The sequence below is a fragment of the Erythrolamprus reginae genome, chromosome 12 (assembly GCF_031021105.1).
Source record: "Erythrolamprus reginae isolate rEryReg1 chromosome 12, rEryReg1.hap1, whole genome shotgun sequence".
NCBI classification, from domain to species: domain Eukaryota; kingdom Metazoa; phylum Chordata; class Lepidosauria; order Squamata; family Dipsadidae; genus Erythrolamprus; species Erythrolamprus reginae.
Window position 1 is genome coordinate 5,438,916 of NC_091961.1, and position 24,649 is coordinate 5,463,564.

Here is a 24,649-nt window from a genome sequence, read left to right on the forward strand (position 1 = left end):
GCATATTACATTCTTGTTAAATTTAACTCTATATTCTTTATGTTAATTATGTTAGTTAAATTTCTTTATCTATAAAATATCATATACTTATTCAAAAAAATTAAAATTAAAATAAAATATAGAAAATACAAGGAAAAATAACACTTCTAACTTTATCATATTATAAAGAAAAGAAAAAGAAAAAAGAAAAAAGATTCTATGTTTATACAGTAGTACCTCTAGATACGAGTTTAAGTCGTTCCAGAACGGAGCTCGTATGTTGATCAACTCGTATCTGGAACAAATGGCTTTAGACTTTGTTTTTCCCCCACGGAGATAACCAGAAGCAAGGATTCTTGCGCCACCTAGTGGAAACTCGGCTCGTATCCCGAATTTGAGCTCGGGTCTGGAACAGAAATTTCGCTCCTGTCGTGGCTTGTAACTTGGAATACTTGCATGTGGAGCAGCTCGTATCTAGAGGTACTACTGTATTGTTTTTAAACTAATTCGCTCTATCTTATAAATATTCAAATAGTTATAAATTCTTACTTATTTAATTTTTAATACTATTTTTAAAATTCCACCATTCATATACAGTGATCCCTCGATTTTCGCGGGTTCAAACTTCGTGAAACGGCTATACCACGGTTTTTCAAAAAATATTAATTAAAAAATACTCCGCGGTTTTTTCCCCTATACCACGGTTTTTCCCACCCGATGACGTCATACGTCATCACGAAGAGTCACTTCTCTCTCTCTTTCTCTCTTTCCTGTCATTCTCTGCTTCAATCATTTTCTCATTTCTCTTTTTTTCTCCCCTTTTTTCTATCATTTCTCTCTCTCTCTCTCTCTACCTTCCACTCTCCCCCACTCTTGCTCTCTCTCTCTTTCTCACTCTCAACTTTCTATCTTGCTCTGTCTGTTGCTCTCTCTGTGAGAATGCCTGCCCCGCCTCTCCTGCAGCCCCCTCGCTGACAGCTGGGACGAAAGCGCTCTCAGCTAAGGGTCTGCGAGAGGGGCGGGGCGGGCATTGTCAAAGCGCTCAGAGCGGCTAGCGGCCGAATGAGGACGAGAAGCCGTAGCCGCCAGCGCTGCTGCAGGAGAACCCGTGCCCCAAGGAAGCCGGTGAGAGGGGCGGATCGGGCGGGCGGGGGGTAGCGGCGAGGAGGCCGGAGGCGCTGGGGGGGCGGACGACATTCAAAACAATCTTTGCCGGCCTCCGCACTTTCGTCGCTCCCCACCCCCAACTTCAAGCCCGGCTTCTTGCGCAGCCTTGGAAAAGAGTGCGCGGGGGTAGTTTTTGGCTGTCCATAGCCAAAAATGGTGTTTTTACTTCTGCATCTCTACTTCGCGGAAATTCGACTTCCGCAGGCAGTCTGGGAACGCAACCCCCGCGAAAATCGAGGGATCACTGTACTTTATCCCAGATTTTATAAAATTCTGTTTCAGCTTGATTGTTCAAATCGAGTCAATTTCATTCACAACTCCATCAACGTATCCTGGGAACAGGACTGGGAGCGACACACTGGAAGAGCAGTGACCATTCAAGCTTTCTACCTGGAGCCAAGCTTCTTCCCTTTCTGTTTTCACAAGGTTGAGACAAAGAGCAAGCGGATAGATCAAAGATAAAGCCCCGATAGTAGAGTGGTGGATGGAGAGAGGAGGTTAGTACTTCTTTATGCCCAAAGAAATAACGGCCTGTAAACTGGCCAAAGATAAGATACAGCAAGCTTCACGTAGGAATGGAAAAGGTGGCAACAAAGGAACAGGCTGCGTATTCAATATTAGACTCCCACTCTCTCCGGATTGACTTGAAACCACCCAAGACCCTGAGAAACGTTACAAAAGGGCCGTTACCGTCCAATATTTCTTCTCCGTCTGAAATCAGCTCGTCATCGGAGCAGATGTTGAGAATGTTCACCAGCATCTCTGTCACTGCAAGGAAGTAAAGAGGAAAAAGTGGTGAAGCGGCAACATCCAACGGTTGCGGGAGCAAGGCCCCCAAGTTCTTGGCTTGCCTACTCAGGCAGCGATGGCAAACCCGTGGCACGTGGAGCCATATCGGAGGGCATTACGAGGCGTTGCCCTAGGTCAGCTCCAGCACGCGCTAGCCAGCTGGTTTTCAGCCCTCGGGAAGGCTGTTTTGCCCTCCCCGGTGTGTGGAAAAACCACCCAATGGGCAAACCGGAGGTTCAGAAAAACAGACTTCCGTTTTGCCCACTGTGCTGTTTTTCGCACTCTGGGGTTTCAATAAGCTTCCGTGAAGACTCCGGAGTGCGAAAAACCACCCAACAGGTAAACCAGAAGTTTAGAAAAACAGACTTCCTATTATCTATCTATCTATCTATCTATCTATCTATCTATCTATCTATCTATCTATCTATCTATCTATCTATCTATCATCTCTCTCTCTCTCTCTCTCTCTCTCTCTCTCTCTCTCTCTCTCTATCTATCTATCTATCTATCTATCTATCTATCTATCTATCCCCATTATTAAACCAGACATACACACAGACATACCATACATAAATTGTATAGGCCCAGGGGAGGGCGGGAATGCCTCAATTCCTTCATGCCTGACAGCAGAGGTGAGTTTTAAGGAGTTTACGGAAGGCAAGGAGGGGGGGCAGTTGTAATCTCCGGGGGGAGCTGGTTCCAGAGAGTCAGGGCCGCCACAGAGAAGGCTCTTCCCCTGGGACCTGCCAGATGACATTGTTTAGTCAACAGGACCCGGAGAAGGCCAACTCTGTGGGACCTAATGGTCGCTGGGATTCGTGCGGTAGTAATATTAGCCGGTATTTGCCCATTGTGCTGTTTTTTGCACTCTGGGGCTTCAGGAACCTTCCCTGAAGGCTCCGGAGTGCAAAAAACCACCCAACAGGTAAACCGGAAGTTTAGAAAAACAGACTTCCAGTTTGCCCGTTATGCTATTTTTCACACTCTGGGGCTTCAGGAAGCTTCCGTGAAGGCTCCGGAGTGCGAAAAACCACCCAACGGGTAAACCAGAAGTTTAGAAAAACAGACTTCCGGTTTGCCTGTTATGCTATTTTTCATACTCTGGGGCTTCAGGAAGCTTCCCTAAAGGCTCCGGAGTGCGAAAAACAGCACAATGGGCAAACCGGAAGTCTGTTTTTCCAAACTTCCGGTTTGCCCATTTTTTCACAGTCTCAGGCTTCCGTGAGGCCTGTGCGCATGCACAGGGATCGGTGGGGTGCGTGTGTGATTGTGCACATGTGCAGAGGGCAGAGCGGGGGTATGTGTGAGCATGCGTGGGGAGAGGGAATGGGTGCGGGCTCTCTTGAAGCCTGGAGAAGGCAAAAAATGGCCTCCCCCTCCCTCCGGAAGGCAAGAAATCAACTGGCCAGTGTGAACATGTGCGCTGGAGCTGACATAGGGCAACACCTCGCGTGCCCTCAGATATGGTTCCATGTGCCACCTGTGGTACCCGTGCCATAAGTTCGTCATCGTGGCCTTAAACATAAGGTGCTCCAGGGTCTGTGTTAAGTGGTGTTATTCTTGAAGTAAGGTCTTCCTTGTGTTTGTCACAGGTTGTGGACTTTTGAACTACATGTGGCTTTAAGTTGAACTGGCAATTAAAGAAATTCTGTCAGTTTTAGGACAGTGGAGACTTTTAAGGATATTGAAAGTGGCAGCCAAATATAGACCTTCTAAAGAGCAGCATAATAAGGCTTTGCAATGGTTATTACTCTTTCAAGTCTCATAATCCCCAGAGAAGTGCATTCTCTCTCTCTCTTTCTCACACACACATACACAAACTACACAGGGACTAAGGATAAGATGTAGTGATACTATCAATGTCTTTTAGGACTACAAAATGACTTTTAGGAATCAGAGCCACGTTTATGGAATGAAGACTAAATTAGCTCCACAAGAAAGGGTATATTAGGGAAAAGCCAGCAAGAAGAGGATAATTTAAATAAATAAGCTTTGATTATCGAAGAATGGAGGCCTCTGAGGGTTGTGCCTACTTTAAGACAGAAATATTTAATCACAACTGCCATCATCTATTTCCCAGCACAGAAAATGCTGGTTTTGTTCAATAGTGTTTTTTCAATCTGTTACAAATTTAGTCTAAATTTCCCACTATAGTAATATTAGCTGGTAGCCTGGTTATTTTTTTAAAAAGGTTAAAAGTTGCTCTGAAAACCAGATTTGGCATAGTTTCATCAAAATAAAGTGCTTAATAAGCAACAGAAGGCTCAGGGTCTACATCTAGCCCAGGCCTACAAATCCTATTGTTCCAGATAATTTTTCTCCTTCACTTACTTACTTACTTACTTACTTACTTACTTACTTACTTACTTACTTACTTACTTACTTTATTCATTCATTCATTCATTCATTCATTCATTCATTCATTCATTCATTGGATTTGTATGCTGCCCCTCTCCGTAGACTCGGGGCGGCTAACAACAGTAATAAAAAAACATCATATAAATCCAATACTAAAACAACTAAAAACCCTTATTGTAAAAACCAAACATCCCTACAAACAAACATAACATGCATAAATTGTAAAGGCCTAGGGGGAAAGAATATCTCAGTTCCCCCATGCCTGATGGCAGAGGTGGGTTTTAAGGAGCTTACGAAAGGCAAGGAGGGTGGGGGCAATTCTAATCTCTGGGGGGAGTTGGTTCCAAAGGGCCGGGGCCGACACAGAGAAGGCTTTTCCCCTGGGCCCCGCCAAACGACATTGTTTTGTTGACGGGACCTGGAGAAGGCCCACTCTGTGGGACCTAACCGGTCGCTGGGATTCATGCAGCAGAAGGCGGTCTCGTAGATACCCTGGTCCGGTGCCATGAAGGGCTTTATAGGTGATGACCAACACTTTGAATTGTGACCGGAAACTGATCGGCAACCAATGCAGACTGTGGAGTGTTGGTGTAACATGGGCATACCTGGGGAAGCCCATGATTGCTCTCGCAGCTGCATTCTGCACGATCTGAAGTTTCCGAACACTTTTCAAAGGTAACCCCATGTAGAGAGCGTTACAGTAGTCGAGCCTCGAGGTGATGAGGGCATGAGTGACTGTGAGCAGTGACTCCCGGTCCAAATAGTGCACCAGGCGAACCTTTATTAACACTTTTAATACTGGCATGCGTTCATCCCTTACCCTTTTCTCCCACAAAAGGCAGAGACCATGTGAAAACATCCATGAAATTTGGAAGCCAGTAGGGGTGCGGAGAGCAGTTGAACTGTCTGATATTCATGACATTATTTTCGTATTTTAAAACAGCAGCTAGAAGAAAACAAAACAGGGTGAGTGATTATTTGTATCTCCCTTCCAAGGTTTACAGAGCTCCGAAAATACAGTTCTGTTGTTAGGTACGACATCTATTAAACAAAAGGAAGCACCCCAGCTCTGATAAAAACAATAAGAAAAAAATTATCTTTGCTAGAGAGAGGCCCACTGCTAAAAACTGAAGAGGAGCAATGTCATGTCCAGACATACCGTATTTTTCCGAGTACAGTAGTACCCCTAGATACGAGTTTAATTCGTTCCAGAAGGGAGCTTGTATGTCGAACAACTCGTATCTGGAACAAATGGCTTTAGACTTTGTTTTTCCCCTCCGAGATAACCAGAAGCAAGGATTCTTGCGCCACCTAGTGGACGATCGGCTCGTATCCCGAATTTGAGCTCAGGTCTCGAAAAGAAATTTCTCTCCCCTCGTGGCTCGTATCTTGGAATACTCGCATGTAGAGCAGCTCGTATCTAGAGGTACTACTGTATAAGATACACCTTTTTCCTCCTGAAAAGAGGGCGGAAATGTTGGTGCGTCTTATACACTGAATACATCCATTTTTGCTGTCATGAAGCCCCACCCCCAAATCCCATTTTTGCAAAAAATGGGCCAATTTTTTTGCAAAAATGGGGTGAGCAGAGGATCTGGGAAGCCTGCAGAGATCTCTTGGGGAATGTGGGGATGTAAAAATGCCCCCATTTTTGTGGGGAAAAAAGCCAGAAAAAAACAGCCCGAAAACGGGAGTGTTTTTGCCTTCTAATTTATTTTGTTTGTTTGTTTGTTTGTTTTGTGCAATACACAATAATACACAATGAGGGCTATAGGGGATATAATCAGGTAGAACGGAGAGGAATTCTGGGAGCTGAAGTCCACTAGTCTTAAAGCTGTCAAGTTTGAAGCTTTCTAAAAAGTGGACATGGCTGTAAAAAGGATTCTGCTACATTGGTATTTTATTAAAAGATATATTTTTACACCATTTGGTTCAGAATACTTTCCTTGTGTTCGTCCTCAAAAAAATCGAGGTGCATTTTATACTGCGAAAAATATGGTATTTTAGTGCTCTCTATTTGAAACATGTTTACATGCTCTCTTCTTCTAACCCGCAGAGGTCAAACTCGCTGCATCACGTTGCCGTCATGTGACGTTGCATGGCGTATCGGCCTGCAGGCCTCGAGTTTGACACCCCTGACTGCAAGGACTCATTAGCTTCATTTTTCAGTGGCAGAGGTTAAACGTAACCCTTCGACTTAAAACAGCACATTTAGGGTAGGATTACAGTTCAAGTAAATGCTATATTTTGTATGTTTGCAGAAATATATGAATACAGTGGTACCTCTACCCGTGAACGCCTATACATACGAATTTTTCTAGATACGAACCGGGTGTACAAGATTTTTTTGCCTCTTCTCACGAACCATTTTCCACTTACGAACCCGAGCCTCCGAAATTGTAACTGGAAAAGGCGGGGAGAAGCCTCCATGGGGCCTCTCTAGGAATCTCCTGGGAGGAAACAGGGCCGGAAAAGGCAGGGAGAAGCCTCCGTGGGGCCTCTCTAGGAATCTCCTGGGAGGAAACAGGGCCGGAAAAGGCAGGGAGAAGCCTCCGTGGGGCCTCTCTAGGAATCTCCTGGGAGGAAACAGGGCCTCCATCCTCCCTGTGGTTTCCCCAATCGCACACATTATTTGCTTTTACATTGATTCCTATGGGAAAAATTGCTTCTTCTTACCAACTTTTCTACTTAAGAACCTGGTCACGGAACGAATTAAGTTCGTAAGTAGAGCTAACACTGTATTCATTTCTGACAAGGAAGGGAATACTTCATAAGGATCTATGGAACTGTATAATTTCTTATGACTCCATTGACCTGTGAATCAAAAACGATTTATTATATAACTGTGTAATTATTGTTTTGAATTGAAGTCCAGATATCTTCAAGTTGCCAAGGTTGGGAAACACTGTGTTAGAGGATAGGGATGGAGAAATAGACTTGAAATCTTTGGCCTCGACAACTTAGAACTACGTCGTCTTCGATCTGATCTAAATGTAGTTCATAAAATCATCTGCCGCAATGTCCTACCTGTCAATGACTACTTCAGCTTCAACCGCAACAATACATAAGCACACAATAGATTCAAACTCAATCTAAACGGCTCAAAACTCGACTGCAGGAAATACAACTTCAACAACAGTGATCAATGCCTGGAATTCACTACCCGACTCAGTGGTTTCTTCCCCAAACCTCAAAAACTTTAACCGTAAACTGTCTACTGTTGACCTCACTCCATTCCTAAGAGACCTGTAAGGGGTGTGCATAAGCGCACCAGCGTGCCTACCATCCCTGTCTTACTGTCCTATTATCCTCATTTACTGGTAGTTAATTTGCTTATGTTTATACCTATACCTGCTATCTTGTATATGTTTGCCTAACAAACAAAAAATAAATGTCGTCTGGCGGGCCCCAGGGGAAGAGCCTTCTCTGTGGCGGCCCCGGCCCTCTGGAATCAACTCCCCCCGGAGATTAGAACTGCCCCCACCCTCGTCTTTTGTAAACTACTCAAAACCCACCTATACCGCCAGGCATGGGGGATTTGAGACACCTTTCCCCCAGGCTCTTTATATTTTATGTTTGGTATGTGTTCTGTCTGGGTTCCCCCAGACATCAACACCAACTGGAAAAAACAGCCAGACACTCTGGTAAAAGCCAAAAGTATTTTATAGCTGGAAAAAATAAACACAGAGGAAAACCTGTTCTTCCCAACAGACAGGCTATAATACGTTACAGCAGAGTCCTGATGTCCAGACAATACAGCAAGCTTCTTGCTGGCACCCCCCCCCCCCGCCCCCCAAGGTTTCAATAGTCAAAGGCACAAACCAGGATTCCAAGACGCCAAAGTTCACAGCCAGGTCCCAAGACTCTCCAAGATAAAACTCCACAAGCCAGGAAGGGTGGGTCTGCCTTTTAGCCTTTCCAAAGAGCACCACACCCAAACCCAGCTGTTGCCTCTTTAATGCTGAAAGTACTTAGCCAATTGCTCCCTTCTCTGAGTAGCTCTTCTCTGTCGCAGATCAATTATGGCTTGTGCATTTTCCTCTAAGGAATCCAGGCTGCTTGCTGGGGAGAGCTCCCCCTGGTGGGACTCTGGCTGTCCTCCCTCTTCTTCAGCCTGGGATTCCTCCTCCTCGTCTGCCTGCACCTCCTGTTCCTCAGCCTCTCCCTCTGAGCTGGAAACCGACAGAAGATCAGCCGTTCCCTGAGGGGCCTCAGACGGAACCACAACAGTATGTATGTGTTGTTTGGTTTTAATATGAGAGGGTTTTATATATTTCTTTTTAATATTAGATTTGTTTCAGTATAATATTGTTTTTATCATTGTTGTGAGCCGCCCCGAGTCTTCGGAGATACATGGCATACAAATCTAATAAATTATTATTATTAATTATTTTTAAATAAAATAGATATCAAAACCATTAACCCCAAATTTAGAACTCTACCTGGATAAGGACACGCACTTCCATAGGAACAGCATCCAACTGATTCTCACATTCAAGTTAATATTTGCTAATCAGATTTGCTTCCCACCTGATCCAAAGAATTCAGAGGTTGTTTAAAAAAACAACAACCTGTCCTCACATCAACCTTGTGAAATGAGGCTACTTGTATAATGTCAGCCGAGTGTGAACAAACAACTCCCTTCTTCCACGGTCTAAAACCTTCCCGTGGTTACATAAATTCTGCACATGGCCAGCAATGAAACCCCATCCCAAGACATCAAATTTGGCTCATTCATCATGACAGGGAAAGTCAAACCGGGCCAGCAAGGATGCGTCAAGTTCACCAATATTGCAGACCAATCTCAGGACCAGAGACGATGCTGTCCAGTTCAAACACAAAGCATCCAAGTGAAAATGGAAACTGTTTAGGACAGTGGTCTCCAACCCGGGCAAGTTTTAAGACGTGTGGACTTCAACGAAAATAGACTAACAATCCTGGGTCTAGAAAGCTTAGAACTACAGCGCCTAAAACACGATTTAAGTATTGCCCACAAGATCATATTATTTATTAGATTTGTATGCCGCCCCTCTCCGAAGACTCGGGGCGGTTCACAACAGTAATAAAAAACAGTATAACAATGGGACAAATCTAATAATAAAAAATTATATAAAAACCCCAACAATTAAAAAACCATACAACACATACATACCAAACATGAAATATAAAAAAAGCCTGGGGGAGATGTCTTAGTTCCCCCCTGCCTGGTGATATAGTTGGGTCTTGAGTAACTTGCGAAAGACAAGGAGGGTGGGGGCTGTTCTAATCTCCGGAAGGAGTTGATTCGAGGGCTGGGGCTGCCACAGAGAAGGCTCTTCCCCTGGGGCCCGCCAAATGACCTGGCAACTTTAAGACTTGTCGACTTCAACTTCCAGAATTCTTCAGCCAACTATGCTGGGAGTTGAAGTGTACAAGATCATATGCTGCAATGTCCTACCGGTCAATGACTACTTCAGCTTCAACCGCAACAACACAAGAGCACGCAACAGATTCAAACTTAATATTAACCGCTCCAAACTTGACTGTAAAAAATATGACTTAAACAATCGATTTGTCAAAGTGTGGAACTCATTACCAGACTCAATAGTGTCAACCCCTAACCCCCAACATTTCTCCCTTAGACTAGCCACGATTGACCTCTCCAGGTTTCTAAGAGGTCAGTAAGGGGTGTACATAAGTGGACTGGTGTGCCTTTCGTTCCCGGTCCAATTGTCTTTCCTTTATCTCATATATCTTCGGAGAGGGGCGGCATACAAATCCAAATAATAAATAAATATATCATATATATTTTCTTCCTTTCATATATCTCCTCTATTTTTACATATTATCTTTATATATATTACTTCATGTCTATTCTCTTCCATATATGTATTGTGTATTGGACAAATGAATAAATAAATAAATAAAAAATAACTCCCAGAATTCCTCAGCCAGCAAAGTCTTAAATGTTGCCATGGTTGGAGACCTCTGCTTTAGGATGGAACATTTCTTTCTGATTCTAAATGACAAGAGAAAAAGGCAGCTTCTTCCTAACTACAGGTTGTTGCTCCTTGTCCATCTCAGGACATGCCTGATTCTGAGGACGATGGGCCGGGGGGGAGGGGGCTGTCAGAGGAAGCTGAGGCTGAGAGTGAGACAGACAGTGATTGGGGAGAGACAGAGGGGGCTGATGTTACAATGGGAGATTGGTCTCTCTGTCAGATAGGAAGATTTATTAGGAGATGATTCTTGGATTGACCCACGCTATAGAAGGATGGCCAAAAGGCAAGAGGAGATAGAAACATAGAAACACAGAAGACTGACAGCAGAAAAAGACCTCATGGTCCATCTAGTCTGCCCTTATACTATCCTGTGTTTTATCTTAGGATGGATATATGTTTATCCCAGGCATGTTTAAATTCAGTTACTGTGGATTTACCAACCACGTCTGCTGGAAGTTTGTTCCAAGGATCTACTACTCTTTCAGTGAAATAATATTTCCTCACGTTGCTTTTGATCTTTCCCCCAACTAACTTCAGATTGTGTCCCCTTGTTCTTGTGTTCACTTTTCTATTAAAAACACTTCCCTCCTGGACCTTATTTAACCCTTTAACATATTTAAATGTTTTGATCATGTCCCCCCTTTTCCTTCTGTCCTCCAGACTATACAGATTGAGTTCATTAAGTCTTTCCTGATACGTTTTATGCTTAAGACCTTCCACCATTCTTGTAGGCCGTCTTTGGACCCGTTCAATTATGTCAATATCTTTTTGTAGGTGAGGTCTCCAGAACTGAACACAGTATTCCAAATGTGGTCTCAATGAGATCCAGAGTAAAAGGTATTAATCCACAGCTGTAGCTCTTTGGTGTATGATGTCACTTCCAGGCAACTTAAAAAAGGGTGGCTGGGAAAAGGGGGTGTGGACTCACAACATTGTGACATGGAACAGCCGAGAACTTTTGGTGTCCCTGAATAGAAATGCTAAAATCATGGGCTTTGTCTTCCAGAGATGTTTTGAAACTGCACCTGTGTGCTTGTAAGGAGATGGGTGATGAGCCTTTCATTTATGCTTTGATTTATTAGCCGTGTTATCTTGGAATGTAAAAGGATGGGAATTTTGACTGAGATAGAGCTGTGTTTTATTTCTTGCTACTGATACAGCTGCTGATACAGTTCTACAGAGGAATCATTGAGTCTGTCATCTGCACCTCTATAACTGTCTGGTTTGGTGCTGCAACCCAACAGGACCGACACAGACTTCAGAGGATAATCAGAACTGCAGAAAAAACAATTGCTGCCTTCCATTGAGGACCTGTAGACTGCACGAGTCAAAAAGAGGGTGGGGAAAATATTTACTGACCCCTCACATCCTGGACACAAATTGTTTCAACTCCTACCCTCAAAACGTCGCTACAGAGCACTGCACACCAAGACAACTAGACACAACAACAGTTTTTTCCCGAAAGCCATCACTCTACTAAACAAATAATTCCCTCAACACTGTCAGACTTTCTACTAAATCTGCACTTCTATTCTACTAGTTTTTCTCATCATTCCTATCACCCATTTCCTCCCATGTTGACTGTATGACTGTAACTTGTTGCTTATATCCTAAGATTTTTATTAATGTTGCTTCTTCATTGCTTATTTGACCCCTATGACAATCATTAAGTGTCGTACCACATGATTCTTGACAAATGTATATTTTATTTTATGTACGCTGAGAGCATATGCACCGAGACAAATTCCTTGTGTGTCCAATCACACTTGGCCAATAAAAATTCTATTCTATTCTATTCTATTGACTTTGCCTTGCAATCCCTATACATATATCATGCTTGTTTGAAAAATAAAGAGAGTTTTGCTTCAAAGAAGTGACTTTTTCAGTCTTGGAAAATTACCGGAGACCGAGAGCAGAACACAGGTGGTCCTCGACTTGTGACCGCCATGGAGCCCAAAATTTCTGCTGCTAAGCGACACATTTATTAAACGAGTCTTCCCCGTTTTCATGACATTTCTTGGCATGGTTGTTAAATGAATAAACTGCGGCTGTTAACAATCATGTTTAGGAACCTAATCTCTGGGGGGAGCTGGTTCCAGAGTGTTGGGGCCGCCACAGAGAAGGCTCTTCCCCTGGGTCCCACCAGCTGACATTGTTTAGTCGACAGGACCCGGAGAAGGCCCACTCTGTGGGACCTAACCGGCCGCTGGGATTCGTGCGGCAGAAGGCGGTCTCGCAGATATTCTGGTCCAGTGCCATGAAGGGCTTTATAGGTCATGACCAACACTTTGAATTGTGACCGGAGACTGACCGGCAACCAATGCAGACTGTGGAGTGTTGGTGTAACATGGGCATATTTGGGGAAGCCCATGATTGCTCTCGCAGCTGCATTCTGCACGACCTGGAGTTTCCGAACATTCTTCAAAGGTAGCCCCATGTAGAGAGCATTACAGTAGTCGAACCTTGAGGTGATGAGGGCATGAGTGACTGTGAGCATGGGAGCTCATTCCATTATGTGGCGTTAGGGATTCGAACCGCCAAATCTCCGACTTTTCTGATCGACAAGCTCAGTGTCATAGCTACAGAGCCACTGCTTCCCCCAATATTCAACAGCTTACCCTTGTTATTATAGACGTCTAGGTAATTTGGTGCAGAAAAAATGGTGATGAGCGATGGAAAACCTGTGGTTTGGCTCTTTCTGTACATTCGGTACCTGGAAAAACAAGCAAAGGCTGAGCAGGCTGCGGTTATAAAACACCTTAACCAAAGAGGCTGTTCACCATAACTTGTTATGAACCTACCCGGCATCCTGGGCTTCGTGTGCTCGAATCACAGATAACAAATTATTATTTTGCAAAAATTCACAAATTGCAGGGTAACTGAAAGATAAAGGTTTTAGAGATGCATTAGTATGTGCCGAAATAACCAATTACACTGGGGAATAGCAATTTCGTTGTCTTAAATCTGTGACTTATTTTCAACTATCTTTTGGGCTCTGGATCCAAAAATAGCCACAGTTTTTGTCTGCCACGTCAACTTTTTAGGCTATAGGATACCCTCAAAAGTCATAAAAATTGTGCATATAAAGAAAGTAAAGTAAAAACTCACGAAATACAGTGTTCCCTCGATTTTCGCAGGGGATGCGTTCCGAGACCGCCCGCGAAAGTCGAATTTCCACGAAGTAGAGATGCGGAAGTAAATACACCATTTTTGGCTATGGACAGTATCCCAAGCCTTCCCTTAACACTTTAAACCCCTAAATTACCATTTCCCATTCCCTTAGCAACCATTTGCTCACCATTATTACTGGTACTCACCATTGAATAAGACACTTAGTGATCCTGATATTTATAAACATAATTATTTATTAACAATAATTATTATTTTTTTGTTATTTGTTTGCAAAAATTATTAGTTTGGTGATGACGTATGACGTCATCGGGCGGGAAAAGCCGTGGTATAGGGAAAAAAACGCAAAGTATTTTTTAAATATTTTTTTAAAAAACGTGGTATAAGCTATACGCGAAGTTCGAACCCGCGAAAATCAAGGGAACACTGTATATTGTTTACAAATAATAATTTTATTCACACAAAGGCTATAATAGTTACTGCAAGTTAAATTGTGTTCGTACAAATAGTTGTTTTTTTATCCAACAGTAATTATACAGATTTTCACTTATAGCTTTTTCTGGAGTGTTTAATCTGTGGACATTCTCGCTTGATGCTCCAACAATGGTCAGCCATCCTATGTACATCCCATCTGCCTTGATCCCCTGCCTCCATGGCCTTCAAATCTTGGTGGAATCACTCGCCCTGCTCATCATTGAATGCACCAAGATTTTCCAGGAAGTTAGCAAGATGGCTATGTAAAAAATGCAATTTGGTGCTCATGTTACCTAATTAACTATATTAATTATATAAGGTGTAGAGAAAAAACTTGGTAGAAGAAAACTAACTACAGTTTTGGTGTTGTGATTAGCTCTGGCCCAGCTCCTGCCCCAAGGAATGGGCAGGTGGATGTGGGGGAAACATCCACATGCTGCAGGGCTGTTTTGCTCCCGATGGAATCTGCCGACGAAGCCTCCTCTGATCAAAGAAGCGCGAGTGACAGGGAAGAGGGGAGTTTGGCAGACAGCCCAGGAGGAGATCAACCATCTGTATCATCCTTGGATTCTGAACAAGAATTAATGACACATCCATGCATGCGTAGAGTGATGCATAGGAGACAACAACCGAAGGATTATTACAAGAGAAAATGAGGCCACCTGTGGTTGGGTGGGGCTGCTGTAATTAGTGCTGCAGATAAAAGTGCAGCCTGGTGTGTTAGCCTCATGGCAGTTTATCTGATTCATTGTTTCGTCAAGATCGTGGTTTTTGTGCTGTTCAAGATTGTGTGTGGACTCTCTGGACTTTAGAATTGGACTCAATTTCCCAGTTATTGGGTGAGCAATTGGATTGCATTTAACCTGTGCCTTGTGTGTAACAGAAAATCCCTTTGACATTTAAAAAGGGAGCTGTTTTTCTCTTTATAAAAACTTTTGGGTTTTCCTTTTATCGTGTGGTGTGTGTCTTCCTGGACTAATTACCCTGTAATTACGGGCGGTTGAAACACGCCGGCAGAGCATTTGGTAGACATGGTAGAAGAAAACTAACTACAGTTTTGAAACCAGCGTGCCTAATTAACTATAAAGAAGTGCAAAAATCAAACTCAACAGAAATTGTGTTACAAATTGTTCCCCAGTGTTATCTTTAATGAGAAGCTACCTGTGAATTTGCACATATGGGCTTTATCACACAGCACTTCAGATCAAAATGTTCCTGGGTGAAATTGTCAAACAGATTCTGGGAAAGTTAAGAAGGAAAAAAGACCAATGCAAAACAAACACCCATTTTTGAGTATCAGGAGCTTCGTGGGAAGTATCATTCCCAAATAGTGGATATAAGAGTAGGTAAGTAAACAGTTCTTTGCTATTTTCTCTTATTTACAGATGGATGATTAACTTTATCCAGAAGCAAAGAATTTAGAATTTGTGAAGAACAATACAGTTGTGCCAAATTTATTAATTAATTTATTAATTGGACTTTTACGCCACCCCTCTCCGAGGACTCGGGGTGACTCACAACATATAATAAAACAATGCATAACATCCTAAATCCAATTAATTCAATATAAAATCTTAAAAAAAATAAAAAACCCGAAAACCATAAAAAACAATCATTCCCATTCGATCAACTTTCTTTCACACATTCATCTCCCAGGGGACAAGGATCTAATGGCCCCAGGCCTGGGGGCATAAATGAGTCCTCTTGCGGAAGGCGAGGAGGATGGGGGCAGTACGAATCCAGAGGGCCGGGCCCCCCACAAAGAAGGCTCTTCCCCTAGGTCCTGCCAAGCAACATTGTCTAGATCAGCGTTTCCCAACCAGTGTGCTGCGGCACACTACATGGTCAGGTGTGCCGCGAAGCTCCTAGGGAAGCTCCAGCTGGGCGGGGCGCTGCCGTTGCTGGTACCTCTGACCTGGAGCTCCCACTCGCAACTGTCCCCTGGCTACAGCCCGATGCCGCTGTTGCCGGCGCTCTCCTGCTGGGCCCCAAAGAAGGAAGGCGGGAAAAAGGAGAGCTTCAGAGAAAGGGAGAGAGAGAGAAAGAAAGAGAAAGTGAGAGAGAGAGAGAGAGAGACAAAGAGAGACAGAGAGAGAAAGAAAGATAGCAAGAGAGAAAGAAAGAGAAGATAGCAAGAGAGGCAGAGAGAGAGAGAAAGAGAGAGAGATAGCAAGAGACAGTGAAAGAGAGAGAGCAAGAGAGAGAGAGAAAAGCAAGAGAGACAGAAAGAGAGCAAGGGAGAAAGACATAGAGGGAGGGAAGGAGGGAGAGAGAAAGAGAGCAAAAAAGAGAGGAAGAAAGAAAGAAAGGGATGGAGAGAGAAAGAAGGCAAGAAAGGAAGAGAGAGAAAGAGGGAGGGAGAAATAGAGCAAAAGGGAGGAAGGTATTTTTTTTTGTCCAAACATTTCTTTAGCCCCTCCCCCCCCACCGTTCAGTGTTCCCCAGGATTTTGAAAATATGAATAATGTGCCGCGGCTCAAAAAAGGTTGGGAAACACTGGTCTAGATGATGGGACCCGGAGAAGGCCGACTCTGTGGGACCTAACCGGTCGCTGGGATTTGTGCGGCAGAAGGCGGTCCCGGAGATAATCTGGGAGCCCGTAGGTATTCTGGTCTGGTGCCATGAAGGGCTTCATAGGTCATAACCAACACTTTGAATTGTGTTCGGAAACTAATTGGCAACCAGTGCAGCTCATGGATTGGATATATCTCAGAAGGCCCATTTACAGTGCAGGTAGGCGGTAGCTCCGAGCACTGACTTTGAAACTGTTAGAAGTAAGCGTCTCCAAAGGACGCAGAGAATATATTTAATGTGAAATCGCAACCATTTATTTATTTCCAATATATCCATCCTTCTGCTGCACGAATCCCAGCGACCAGTTAGATCCCACAGAGTGGGTCTTCTCCGGGTCCCGTCAACTAAACAATGTCGCTTGGCGGGATCCAGGGGAAGAGCCTTCTCTGTGGCGGTCCCGGTCCTCTGGAACCAGCTCCCCCCAGAGATTAGAATTGCCCCCACCCTCCTTGCCTTTCGTAAGCTTCTTAAAACCCACCTCTGCCACCAGGCATGGGGGAACTGAGATACTCTTTCCCCCTAGGCCTTTACAATTTTATGCATGGTACGTCTGTATGTATGTCTGGTTTTATAATAAGGGTTTTTAACTGTTTTAATATTGGATTGTTATATGCTGCTTTTATTAATGTTGTTAGCCGCCCCGAGTCTACGGAGAGGGGCAGCATACAAATCCAATCAACCAACCAACCAACCAACCAACCAACCAACCAACCAACCAACCAACCAACCAACCAATAAGTCATCTGTGCCAGACTGAGGCTCATTAAACCTGTAGCAAGCAACCTTGTTTCTGCGTTTTTGTGGCCGGAATACGGACTTTTTTAAAACTTCCCCTCACCTGTAGAAATAGGAGCAACCTCGAACAGTGTTGTGAGTGAAGTGTTCCAGGGTCTTCTCATTGCCGTAATCTTCTGATGGATCAGACCACAGGAGGTCACACATTGGACCGAAGGCTGGAGGCTCCTTAAACCTGTCTAACTGAAAGACAAATACACACCAAAAAATGGCAATTGTGAATACAAATCTCCAAGACGTTAAGAACATACAGTGGTACCTCTACCTAAGAAGGCCTCTACTTAAGAACTTTTCTAGACAAGAACCGGGTGTTCAAGATTTTTTTCACTCTTCTTAAGAACCATTTTCCACTTAAGAACCCAAGACCGGAAAATTTTCCCAGGAAATTTGAGAGCAGCACGAAGGCCCAGCCAGTTTCCTGCCATTCCCCCTTTAATCCCGGTCATCTCGGGCTTTTCTGGGCTGCCAGAGGAGCTTTTTGGTGGTGCTTAAGGAGGCTTTGGCAGCCCAGAGCGAACAAAGCATTTTCCTTTCTCTGGGTGCTTGGAGAAGGAATAAACCTCTGCCAGCGCCCAGAGAAAAGAAACGCTCCCTTTGCTCTGGGCAGCAACTGTCCTCCTCCTCTTTTTCCTCCTACTCCTCCCAGCCAAATTCCAAGCTTTTATTTCTTTCCTAATGGGTTTGCACGCATTATTTGCCTTTACATTGATTCCTATGGGGAAAATTGCTTCTTCCTACAAACCTTTCTACTTAAGAACCTGGTCATGGAACGAATTAAGTTCGTAAGTAGAGGTACCACTGTGTACAAGTTTTAGGGAGCTTCAAAAGAAAACTTTTGAATTTATGGACCGGTAATTTCCCCCAAAACGCCTGCGAGTAAAACCCAGTCATGGCTTGTATAATACCCAAGGAGGGTGAAAAAAGAGAAGACCAGCCACTTACTCTCCTAATGTCGTCTAGACATGTGATTTCGGGAGAGAGCCCTCCGTGCACGCACAGGAACTGTTGATTCAAGAGGGCCGCCAGAGGAAGACAGTCAAATGTATCCATACACGCATCATATACCCGTTCCGAGTACTTGATTCGACCTGCAGCAAACAGAAGTGAGGAAATAAAAATAACAATAACCATAAGACCTCTTAAGATCTGCCTCTGCCGGCGGGCATGGGAGCCGTGAGAGATGAGATTATCTCCAGCCAATAACTATACTGCTCAGAAAAATAAAGGGAACACTCCAAGAACACATCCTAGATCTGAATGAATGAAATATTCTCATTGAATACAAAGTTGAATGTGCACAACAGCCTGTGAAATTGATTGTCAATCAGTGTTGCTTCCTAAGTGGACAGTTGGATTCACAGATGTTTGATTTACTTGGAGTTCTATTGTGTTGTTTAAGTGTTCCCTTTACTTTTTTGAGCAGTATATATATGATTGAATTGGATGAATGCGCATGACTGTTTTTAATACTTTTTAGTAATTTGTATAATTCTTTTATAGTAATTAGATTTCTTTGTTTGTTTGTTTGTTGATTGATTGATTGATTGATTGGATTTGTATGGGTGGATGGATGGATGGATAGAAAGAAAGAAAGAATTTAGACTTATATACTGCTTCACAGTGCTTTACAGCCCTCTCTAAGTAGTTTACAGAGTCACCATATCTCCCCCAACAATCTGGGTCCACATTTTACCCATCTCGGAAGAATGGAAGGCTGAGTCCACCTTCAGCCTGCTGAGATTTGAACTGGTGAATTACAGTCAGCAATCTGCAGAAGCCACTTGCAGTATTGCCACTGCACCATCATGGCTCATAATATACAAAACTACAGCTGCTATAAAAGACTGCAGATTTGCAAAAGTTTTGGCATAGGCAACAGCTGATGTACAGACCAAAAGGATTCTTCGGTGCTATAGCTGGAAATAGAACTGCGACTGCCTGCTCTTTCCTTGCTCTTAGGCACCAGCGACTTTTCACACTTACAACACTTAGGGAGAATTTTAACCTCGGCTCGTCTAACAATAAATCCTAGAAACCTCTCACGGACCCCTGGCGTGTTTCAGTAGATTATCGGTGCGGTTTTTTTTAAAAAAAAAACCAAGTACACACCGCTCATGCTGGGTGGTGGACACGCAAGCTGAGTTACATCGTGTGTGCATGATCTCTACTAAGACAGTTATTGTTCTGTGCACGGCCCTCGGAGCGAACCCGTCGACTCAAAAATCCCTTATTTCATGGAAAACCACACTCTTTATTGACAAACGCACACACAGCAAAAAGCAGATTTGAATGGCAAGGAAAAGGGAGTTACAGTGATACCTCATCTTAAAAACGCCTCGTCATACAAACTTTTCGAGATACAAACCCGGGGTTTAAGATTTTTTTGCCTCTTCTTACAAACTATTTTCACCTTACAAACCCACCACCGCCGCTGGGATGCCACGCCTCCGGACTTCCATTGCCAGCGAAGCACCCGTTTTTGCGGTGCTGGGATTCCCCTGAGGCTCCCCTCCATGGGAAACCCCACCTCCACACTTCCATGTTTTTGCGATGCTGCAGGGGAATCCCAGCAGGTGAATCCCAGTAGTGCAAAACGGGCGCTTCGCTGGCAACTGAAGTCCGGAGGTGGGGTTTCCCATGGAGGGGAGCCTCAGGGGAATCCCAGCAGCACAAAAACGGGTGCTTCGGCTGGCAAAAGGGGGGAATTTTGGGCTTGCACGCATTAATCGCTTTTCCATTGATTCCTTTGGGAAACATTGTTTCGTCTTACAAACATTTCACCTTACAAACCTCATCCCGGAACCAATTAAGTTTGTAAGATGAGGTATCACTGTATTTCTCTCTCGGGAGTGAAGCATCAACAAAGTCTGGGAAAGGCGCCAAACTTGGCCTAAATGGCATTCCTTAGATCATTGTTTCCCAACCTTGGCAACTTGAAGATATCTGGACTTCAACTCCCAGAATTCCCCAGCCAGCATTCGCTGGCTGGGGAATTCTGGGAGTTGAAGTCCAAATATCTTCAAGTTGCCAAGGTTGGGAAACACTGCCTTAGATAACAAAGTCCATTTATCATTCAAGTGTATAAATCAGCTCACCGAAATCCCGGGTGAAAATCATCCAGCAGAGAATGTCTTTTATTGAGGCAGAAATCATGGTTTCAAGCACATCCCCACTCTAAAATCTATTCCATTGAACCGCGTTGAAACTCCACACCCAATTTCCCCAAATCTTTTGCCTCTATACTACCTGGAAGTGACATCACACCCGAAAGAGGTATGGCTGTAAGCTAATATCTTTTATCATGCAATTCCTCTCGCCTTCTGAACAAAAAGAGCCGGGGTGGCGCAGCAGGTAGAGTGCTGTACTGCAAGCCACTGAAGCTGACTGTAGATCTGTAGGTCAGCGGTTCAAATCTCATCACCGGCTCAAGGTTGACTCAGCCTTCCAGCCTTCCGAGGTGGGTCAAATGAGCACCCGGATTGTGGGGGCAATAGGCTGGAACACAAGGAGGCACTTGGTGGGCTTTTAAGCTAATATGCTAAGCCAAGGAAGCAATATTTAAATATGCAAGAGGAGGACTGCAGCCGAGGGAAGGAGGGAGGGAATTAAACAAATTCTATCTGCAGGATTTTGAAACTGATCGTAAAGAGAATTGAACTGGGTCTCCCTTCCCAACCTTTTATTCAGATTATTTATTTATTTATTTTTATTTTCACCAGATGGTTGGATAGACCAGTGATTTTCAACCTTTTTTGAGCCGCGGCACATTTTTTACATTTACAAAACCCTGGGGCACATTGGGGGGGGGGGGGGCACGGCGGCTAAAAAAAGTTTGGACAAATTCTCTCTCTCTCTCTTCCTCCCTTTCGCTCTATTTCTCTCTCCCTCCCTCTTTCTCTCCCTTCCTCTTTCTTTCTCTCTCTTTCCATCCCTCTTTCTTTCTCTTCCTTCCTTCCTCTCTTTTTTGCTGTCTTTCTCTCTCCCTCCCTCCCTCTATGTCTTTCTCTCTCTCTCTTGCTTTCTTTCCCTCTCTTTCTCTCTCGTTTTCTTTTTCTTGTTCTCTTTCTCTCTTGCTTTCCTTCTTTCTCTCTCTCTTCCTTTCTTTCTCTCTCTGAGCTTCATGGCACATCTGACCATGTTTCGCAGCACACTAATGTGCCGTGGCACACTGGTTGAAAAACACTGGGATAGACAGATGGATTAGCAGATAGATAGAATCAGTCAAGGAGCTGCATTAAAGGGGGAAGTCCTCAATTTCCCTTCTATTTGGATCCCAGCTGCACGATGTGGAACTGAAAGCTTTTGGCAATAATTACAGGCTGCAGGGTCCTTAAAGCAATGGGAGTGGGAGGGAGAGCTTGCATGGAGGCAGATTGTCAAGAAAACAGTAAGTTGGGAGCAGCTTTCTCAGTCTCTGTTGAAACGCCCCTTCTATGGGGGAGAGGAGGAGGAGGGGGGGAGGAGGGGGGGGAGGAGGAGGAGGAGGGGAAGGTGCAGCATTTATGAATTTATGTTCACAATCTTCTTTTGTCACACACACACACACAGCCCATCCAACATTTTTTTAATACTTACACTCTTGTTTGAAGGTGAAATATTCCGTGAGATGCCTGCACTCGTGGTTCCCTCGGATCAGGAAAAGGGTTTTGGGGAAATTTATCTTTAAACTCCATAAATATAGCAGGCACTGCAAGAGAGACATTTGAAGGCAGCAGGTGAGAAATTTTTGGGGAAAAAATGCTGTTCACAGAAAATTTTCACTTTGAAACTTGGGGAGGATATGTCGAAAGCCGGCTCCCAAAAAATACCCCAATCAAACGTAACAGGACTTAAGAATACTGGAAAGCATCTCGTACCATATCAGTTTAATCAACAAATCCAGCAGTAAACAATAAGAGTTTTCATCACTGGTTCCTTGACTGAGGGATCAAGGATGGAACCTGGAACCTTTGGTGTAAATACAGTGGTACAGTGTTCCCTCGATTTTCACGGGGGATGCGTTCCGAGACCGCCCCGAAAGTCGAATTTCCGCGAAGTAGAGATGCGGAAGTAAATACACCATATTTGACTATGGACAGTATCACAAGCCATCCCTTAACACTTTAAACCCCTAAATTACATAGAAACATAGAAACATAGAAGTCTGACGGCAGAAAAAGACCCCATGGTCCATCTAGTCTGCCCTTATACTATTTTCTGTATTTTATCTTAGGATGGATATATGTTTATCCCAGGCATGTTTAAATTCAGTTACTGTGGATTTATCTACCACGTCTGCTGGAAGTTTGTTCCAAGGATCTACTACTCTTTCAGTAAAATAATATTTTCTCATGTTGCTTTTGATCTTTCCCCCAACTAACCTCAGATTGTGTCCCCTTGTTCTTGTGTTCACTTTCCTATTAAAAACACTTCCCTCCTGGACCTTATTTAACCCTTTAATATATTTAAATGTTTCGATCATGTCCCCCCTTTTCCTTCTGTCCTCCAGACTATACAGATTGAGTTCATTAAGTCTTTCCTGATATGTTTTATACTTAAGACCTTCCACCATTCTTGTAGCCCGTCTTTGGACCCGTTCAATTTTGTCAATATTTTTTTGTAGGTGAGGTTACAATTTCCCATTCCCTTAACAACCATTTACTCACCATTATTACTGGTACTCAACATTGAATAAGAAACTTAGTGATCCAGATATTTATAAACAAATTTATTTATTAACAATAATAATTATTTTTTCTTATTTATTTGCAAAAATTATTAGTTTGGTGATGACGTATCATGTCATCGGGCAGGAAAAACCGTGGTATAAAAAAAACCCCGCGAAGTATTTTTAATTAATATTTTTTGAAAAACCGTGGTATAGGCTATTCGCGAAGTTCGAACCTGCGAAAATCGAGGGAACACTGTACCTCTACCTAAGAGCGCCTCTACTTAAGAACTTTTCTAGATAAGAACCGGGTGTTCAAGATTTTTTTTGCCTCTTCTTCAGAACCATTTTCTACTTAAGAACCCGAGCCTGGAAAAATTTCCCAGGAAATTTGAGAGCGGCACGAAGGCCCGGCCAGTTTCCTGCCATTCCCCCTTTAATCCCGCCCATCTCGGGCTTTCGATGGCGCTTAAGGAGGCTTTGGCAGTCTAGAGCGAACGCAGCATTTTCCTTTCTCTGGGTGCTTGGAGAGGGAATAAACCACTTTGATGTGGTGACTCCCTCGCGCTGCGTCCCATACACCCGGCCAAGGTTGCCACCCAGACCGCCTGGGCACGGAAAGGCAAAAGGGGGCACTTTGCCCTGGCCAGATCGACTCTGCTTCAGCCAAACCAAGGATTCGCCACAGCTACAAAGTGAACGAGTAAGAGAAGAGGGCAGCTCTTCAGCATGGGAAGGAAGAGGAAGCAGGTAGTAGCAGCAGCCATCTTTCAGTCAAAGGAGCGGGAGGTTCCCCCCTCTCACCCAGGCGGGTGCATGGGAGGCGCATGCTCCTCCTCGCCGCCTCAGAGTCCCTCTTTTTTTTTTAAGCCTTCAAGTTTTGGATTTTTTTTTTGATTCCCCTCACCTCACCTTCTTCCTTCGGCAGCGACTGTCCTCCTCCTCTTCCTCTTCCTCCTCCTCCCACCCAAATTCTGAGCTTTTATTCCTTCCCTAATGGGTTGGCAGTCATTAGAAACATAGAAACATAGAAGACTGGCGGCAGAAAAAAAGACCTCGTGGTCCATCTAGTCTGCCCTTATACTATTTCCTGTATTTTATCTTACAATGGATCTATGTTTATCCCAGGCATGTTTAAATTCAGTTACTGTGGATTTATCTACCACGTCTGCTGGAAGTTTGTTCCAAGGATCTACTACTCTTTCAGTAAAATAATATTTTCTCATGTTGCTTTTGATCTTTCCCCCAACTAACTTCAGATTGTGTCCCCTTGTTCTTGTGTTCACTTTCCTATTAAAAACACTTCCCTCCTGAACCTTATTTAACCCTTTGACATATTTAAATGTTTCGATCATGTCCCCCCTTTTCCTTCTGTCCTCCAGACCAGTGATTTTCAACCTTTTTTGAGCTGCGGCACATTTTTTACATTTACAAAACCATGGGGCACATTGAGAGGGGGGGGGGCGGCTAAAAAAGTTTGGACAAAAAATTCCCCTCTCTCTCTCTCTTCCTCCCTTTCGCTCTATTTCTCTCTCCCTCCCTCTTTCTCTCCCTTCCTCTTTTTTCTCTCTCTATCTCTCCATCCCTCTTTCTTTCTCTCTTCCTTCTTTCCTCTTTTTGCTCTTTCTCTCTCCCTCCCTACCTCCCTCTATGTCTTTCTCTCTCCCACCTTCCCTCTCTCTCTCTCTCTCTCTTTCTCCTCTTTCTTTCTTTCTCTCTTGTTCTCTTTCTCTCTCTCTCTCGTTCTTTCTTTTTC

The 24,649-nt window shown here is 43.8% G+C and overlaps 1 protein-coding gene across 2 annotated transcripts in view; it reads right to left on the reverse strand.

Moving 5' to 3' along the window:
* Positions 1–24,649, reverse strand: part of PPP3CC (protein phosphatase 3 catalytic subunit gamma) — an 83,859-nt gene that overhangs the window by 13,657 nt on the left and 45,553 nt on the right. For both annotated transcript variants that reach the window (XM_070765483.1, XM_070765482.1), the window contains exons 4-10: positions 21,822–21,933; positions 18,189–18,334; positions 17,290–17,429; positions 13,076–13,153; positions 12,893–12,987; positions 5,114–5,239; positions 1,837–1,914 (exon numbers count right to left, since the gene is read on the reverse strand). In XM_070765483.1, coding sequence (XP_070621584.1) covers positions 1,837–1,914; positions 5,114–5,239; positions 12,893–12,987; positions 13,076–13,153; positions 17,290–17,429; positions 18,189–18,334; positions 21,822–21,933 — 775 coding nt within the window. The remainder of the gene's footprint in view (positions 1–1,836; positions 1,915–5,113; positions 5,240–12,892; positions 12,988–13,075; positions 13,154–17,289; positions 17,430–18,188; positions 18,335–21,821; positions 21,934–24,649) is intronic.